Source organism: Aplysia californica, unplaced genomic scaffold (genome assembly GCF_000002075.1).
Source record: "Aplysia californica isolate F4 #8 unplaced genomic scaffold, AplCal3.0 scaffold00256, whole genome shotgun sequence".
In the NCBI taxonomy this organism is placed as follows: Eukaryota; Metazoa; Mollusca; class Gastropoda; order Aplysiida; family Aplysiidae; genus Aplysia; species Aplysia californica.
In genome coordinates this window covers 732,654-739,104 of record NW_004797526.1, presented here as the reverse complement: position 1 = coordinate 739,104, position 6,451 = coordinate 732,654, and the positions used below count along the sequence as shown (strand labels likewise).

Here is a 6,451-nt window from a genome sequence, read left to right as displayed (position 1 = left end):
TGTGTGTGTGTGTGTGTGTGTGTGTTTCCGCGCGTGTGTTTGTGTGTGTTTGCGCTCGCGCGCATGCAAGACAGAGAGTTGTGTATCAGAGTTGAAAAGTTACATTTCATGAACAAAAATGTGTGGCATCTAAGAAGAAGGACATTGATCTTCAAACCAGGATGTGAGCCCGAGTCCATGAACCAAACGTCATATCATGACTTCAAAGCAAGCGTAGAGGGAAGAGTGTTTGTTCGTTTGTTGGACTGGGTTAATAATGAATATATCATCAAACCTATGACAGCCAAATACAAGATAACCAATCGAGAGGAGGAGGGGAGGGAAAAAATTCACAGACAGACAGACAGACGGATAGACAGACAGAGAGACAGACAGACAAACAATAAGAGGAAAAACTGTTTGCAGGAAGAGTACTCCTTTCCGACCTAGCCGACTTCAAAAGCAGGCAAACGAAAGGAAGAGAAGATGAATAATATGGGAAATGAGAGATATGAGGGGTAAAGGGTATACAGAAAACATGAGATTTTGCAAAGCTTCACCAGACGGTGACCTATCGGACTGGTCCACAATGTGTGCACGGGTCAAGGGTCTGAGAGTGCATTGAACGCGCCGTAATATCGTTGAAATAACGCGGGGACGACATTCAGGGAGGCAACGTAAGCATAACGGAGAACGGGAAGAAAATGTCATGCTTTGAATAAACACCATCAGTCTAATGGACGCCCTGCGGATAAAGTATATAGATTTTATGTGTGTGGTCTATCGAAAGCTTTGAACCAATTTAGATAACTGGAAAATAAAGTTTGTATAGATTGTATTGTTTGCCTGACTTTAAGACGTTACAGGTTTGAGGAAAACAGTGATAATCCCAGCTTTCATGTCATTACTAATTCATTATTGTTTCCTGGGGGAGGGGTGATCATATGAAAAATGTTTTAACTCATGCATCGGTTCAAAAGGGTCATATAAAAGTGCTGCTTGAGTAATTTACCTCTTCTTATTTTCTCGTCTGTCCAGCTTGAATCTGACTCTTCTTTTGGGGTCTCTCCTCGTTCTGCCCGACACTTTGATAAACTGTAACCTTACATTCTTTACTAGTTCGGTTTTCTGCCCCTCTGTAAATGTTTTATCTTTTTAGAATATCTAGTATCCTTCCCATGTCTTGCTTCACGGAGCTAGCAGTTCTGAAGAGGCCTTAAAGGTTAAATGCAAGCAGTTGCTTTTACTTAGGTTTGTCTTCAATGTATGTGTTTGTGGCACGTCACATCTTAGTGAGGACGTTGGAAGGAAGGGTGATGGTTACAGATAAATCCATTGCACACAAGCTCCCTTGAGCTGTGAGACATATCAGCTATACACCCCTGCACTATTTTCGAAACTCCTCCTAATTACTTTAAACTTTATCTGTTCTCTTGTACCTATGGGGCGTTGAGGGGAGAAAGAGCTTTCTGTATCTAGCAAGTTGGATGTCCTGGCCGGGTGGAATGTTGTATATTTTCAGAATATCCTTCACACCCTCGATCCAAGTCTACCTTGGTCTTCCTCTTGTCGTGTACCCTGATATTTTTGTGTAGTGCGCTTTACTGGCAAACTGGTGAGGTGCCATATGAAACTCCTCTCCCAAACTCAACCTTATTATATTTACTCTTCCTCACATCTAAGATCTCTTTATCTCCCCTTCTTCTTTTATCTATCTGTTACTCTCTTCTAACATCTCTAATCTTCCCCACGTGTATTACCTTATTGTGTTGCAAATGCTGTAAAACTCTTACTAAAAACCCCAAATATCAAACCATCAGCTATCATAATCACCTTCTGTTCAACCACAAGCTTCCACTGTGACCTGTACCCTTTTTTCAGAAGAGACACAGTCGCAAACATATTTATTATTTATCAATTTAGAAAATGAAATCTAGGATAAATGTCCAGCATATGGTCGAACTGTTGTCTCTGTATCAGAATTCTCACATCCCAGACGACCAGATCACAAACTCATGCCTCCAGCAGGTTCTATAATTTTCCCTTGTAAACAAAATTTGTTTAAACGCAGTTTTTAAGCTGTTGTATTCAACTGAGACAGGGAAGCTTTGTGCGATAGTTTTCTTGTCTAATCACCAAGTCTGCAGGTGATTCATCTTTGAGCTCCATGGAAAGGTGAAAAAAAATCGAATCAAAGCAACGTTCATTACCATTCTTAGCTCGATCCGTCCCATCGCTCCCTGATGATGCCGCATACCGACAAGATCGTATTTACTGAGCTTAAGAATAAACTCTCCTAAGCTAAGCACTCCAAGGTTAGCCCTACAGCTACAATCTCTTGACGCAAGCGAAGAGAAATAATCCCGAAAATTAATCAATGGGAAAAGATGCTCCGCCTAATGGCCCGAGGAAAGTGGCATTATATTGGACGGTAAAATAGCGGCTTGCTGTGTCCATTTTAGAACGAAGATCGTCTTCCTGCATGGCGTGGAAGGGCCCCTCTAGGATATCTCGTTGCTTAACCCTTTCATTTCTGAAACTCTGGCAACTTTTATTTCATTGTGGGCTAAGACTACACCCCTAGCTCATGTCAAATTCTCTGCTTTAGTGACAGTCTCAACTTTTACAGGTAACATCAAACACTAGATGGATATCTGTGTTTGCTTGATGTGAGAAACTCTTAACCCTTGAATATGAGGAATATCTGACGGTAAATCTTCTGTTCTGTTACTCGACAAATATGTAGATTTTCTGTCCATTATGATGTAAGTTTTGTTCTCTGATTGCGAGCAAAACTATAAGGACATATCATAATTTGACGTGGGTACACCTTGAGGAAAACAACGCTTCAAGACAGTGAAAGCGCTTTATTTGTAAAGTTGTCTTTCGTGGTGTTTGCCGGGAGAGGGGTCTTTTGGCATCCTTTAAGGAGTTAAACTAAAGACTATGACGCCATACACTAGAGCTGCCCTTTTGTTTTATAAACCTCTCGTCTCATCTCCGCCCCCCCCCCCTAGCCCCCCAACCACCACTTCCCCGCACTTCTCGCTTAACTAAATTGCCGTTTCTCGTGTAGGGGTAGGCGACGCAGCAAACAAAATCTGAACAAAGCAAACAAAACAAATTTACAAGCATTTTCGCAAACGCCAAGCTTTCTGTCTCTGGCAAGGGTGATCTACTAAATCATTGCATTGCTACCATTTTTCTTGTCGAAAATTGAAATTACTGCGTCTGAAAAGGAGATAATGTTGCATTAATTAAGATGAATGTGGGGGTGCGAGGAGGATCCTGAGCCTTTCGCTCGTCGGGAGAAAAAGCGGTAAACGAGATGAGAACCCGATAGCACCTTGGGAGCTTGAGTATAAAGTGTTGATGACGTCATATTGATACATTTAAAATTGGTGTGTGTGTGGAGGGGGGGGGGGGGTGAGATTGCTTCATCTTTTGTTTCGACTTCTATGTTTTGTTATCATCGTGAACACTGTTTTCCTGGCTGCATTGGCATTATTTTGTTAGTTCAGTCATGTTTTTAGACCTTTTTAAGTTGTTGTTTGTTTCTTGTCGCTTTTTTTTTTTGTTTTGTTTCGTTTATTTGGACTATTTGGTGGGGCGTAAATATGTATTTCTGTGGGGGTGCGGGGGGGGGGCGTAATCTGTGTGTGGGAGAGTGAAGGATGGAGGGGTAGGGCTTCTATATAATGAAGAGGCCATCATGTTGAGGTCATGTCATCTAACATTAAAATTTTGTCTATTGTCTTACTTCCCTCACTCCTTTATTTATTTATTTCATTTTTTTTCCTTTATTTTTTCCATTGTCATAATCTCGTTTGATACCAGTTCTCTTCTCTAACTACAAAAAAAAACAATCTAAGAAGATCAGACAGAAGAAAATACCTTGCACCCTCGATCGATTTTTCACATGTTAGTCATGTTCATAGTGGGCATAGCTTCAAATGCTATCCCATTGCTGTGAAAACGATTCACATGCGTGCTCTAGTATCATTTAAAGCCGAAATCTCATTAACAACTATTTACAATGGGATTCCGACATCGATAGGCGATACGGCACGACTTCCGACCTCCATGGATGACATCGTGTATACAGACCATAAGGTAGCATGCAATAACAAAACTGGAATCTAACCTATAAAACATCTCTTTAACTTAAACTAAATCTCGTCTCTTCTTATTCTCTGGGTTTCAGGTGGTGTGGAGGCTGTATCCGAAGAACGCAGAACCATTGGTGCTTACTGTCGGCACCTTCACGTGGGTCCGAGGGAATGACATTCAGGTGAGTGCTTTATTTCCCTTTGAGTTTATAACTGCCGAATGAAAGCCATACTCATGTCACTTTATGAGGTGAGGGGGGGGGGGTGCGGCGTCATCGGTCAGCGAGACAACAGACACAAAAGAAGCACACAATATGGTGAGGATTAAATTCAGACCACGTTGAGACTCGACATTAGAAATTTGATGCTTGCCAAGTTCACAACTGGCTTCGGGAAGGTTGCTGTTTCATTATGTCATTGTGTAAAAACGAGTATGAGTAGCATGACGAGGATGTATGTACTCGTAGCTGTTTTTAAAAGGGGAAAAAGACAATAATAACACGTATTATAGACGCCAAAACCTAGAGAAGTTTCACGTAACAAAATGCAGGGCGTTGAGGGAAGAATTCGACTTTAGTCTGGCTTTTGGGGTGTAATTTCTAGAGTGGCTTTTTTTTAAATCGGAAGTTTACGGACCGTTGGAGAGGAAGGCTACTTTCTTGGATCTGTCTTTTAAAATCTTTTGACAACCTACGATGTGTTAGGAGGACTATCAGATGTGATCCATACTGTGAACCAAACATATTCTTAATTATATCTTGTTAAATCTCATAAATATATACATATCTGATGGAGTTCTACAATGAATAGCAACATGTTTTACAATTAAATGTTTTCTGTGAGATTGAAAAAAAAAAAGATTGCTGGCACGTCGTTTCCGACACTCGTTGCTCTTTGGCAGATTTACCTTTTCTCAAGTTTGCAATGAATGTTTAAATAGATCACAAATATGTGCTTTTTTAAGACCTTAATTTCTTTTGGAATGTTTTAAAGAAATGTCTCAGATATACTACAGTCTTCACAACTTCAGAATTTAAATACGTACATTGTAATTCAGCTTCTAAGATCATCACTGAGTTCGGGCCTCCATAAATACGGAACAATAACATAATCTGTTTCTTTGTTTGTCAGGGTTGTGGTACAATAGCTCACTACCCTTCAAACCACCCCACAGCCCCCCCCCCACCTCCACCCCAAACGTCCTTACGGAGTAATATCGAACAGGAAAAAACTGGAATTGTTGAATGATATTAGTGGCATTCCCATTTAATTTTTGAAACACACTTTATGAAACATCAGGTCAGAATCATAATTGATTTTTTTTTAATATTTGAAAATATCCCTCATAGATTTCTCCCATCTGTTATATGCTCCCCAAAGCGGTCTGTAAAACATTCTCAGCTGCTATTTTATGGCCCCAAAGATTCGCTTTAAATGAGAAGAGCAGCACGTATTTCCCAACATCTACATCCTGTACACTAATAGTTATTAGAATGTGAATATTATGGGATTATTTTTTTGCGTTTCTTTACACAAGGTTTTATGGTGAATCAATGGAAACTGGTTTCCTTGAGCAGAGCTTAGAAAACCTCACGAAATAATGTACTCTCAAAAGTCACACCAATGGAAACCAACTGAGGTTTCACTTTTAATGCCCATAAAACACGTTTAGAGACTGCTTTGTAGTTTGTAGAATGTTCGTTTATAAACGTTTTATAACATCGCATGTGCGTGTGTATATACTTTGTGTGTATGTACATGTCGCCAGTATGTGTGTATGTATGTGTCACCTGTGTGTGTTCATGTATGTGTCGCCTGTATATCAGTATGTGTCTGTACTTCTACCTCCATATTACGGATGGGTGTGTGTATTCTCAGGTGGAGTATAAGATGGAAGAAGGTTTCATCACACGCTGGGATCTGGTCATGAGGAACGTGCAGATGGAGGACGAGGGAACGTACGAGTGTCAGGTGACAGACAAAGTGCCCATCAGGACGCACGTCCACCTCACAGTCAAACGTGAGTACACCTCGTGCGTTTTCCCTGTCGTTATATTATAAAGTGTGAGCATGGCAATGAAAGTTAGGTAGTGAATAATGATGGTGAGGAGGAGGTGGAAGAGGGGAAGGAGGAGATGGAAGAAAAGGAGGAGGATGGTAATGATGATGATATGATGGTGGTGGTGGTGGTACTTGGGGGGGGGTGTCTGTCTCTCTGTCTCTGTCTCTGTCTCTGTCTGTCTGTGTCTGTGTCTTTGTCTTTGTCTGGGTCTGTGATATGAAAAGTGTTACTTGGACACGTATGTCGCCGTGCAGTCTGCAAGCCTTTGTCTATCGTCGTGTTAACCTGTTTCTATAACTAT

General features: G+C 40.9%; 1 protein-coding gene across 10 annotated transcripts in view; it reads left to right on the top strand.

Annotated features, from left to right (window-relative positions):
* LOC101849621 (zwei Ig domain protein zig-8) overlaps positions 1-6,451 on the top strand; it is a 235,028-nt gene that overhangs the window by 204,850 nt on the left and 23,727 nt on the right. For all 10 annotated transcript variants that reach the window (XM_035970354.1, XM_035970357.1, XM_035970352.1 and 7 more), the window contains 2 exons: positions 4,184-4,270; positions 5,967-6,108. In XM_035970354.1, the coding sequence (XP_035826247.1) occupies positions 4,184-4,270; positions 5,967-6,108 (229 nt within the window). The remainder of the gene's footprint in view (positions 1-4,183; positions 4,271-5,966; positions 6,109-6,451) is intronic.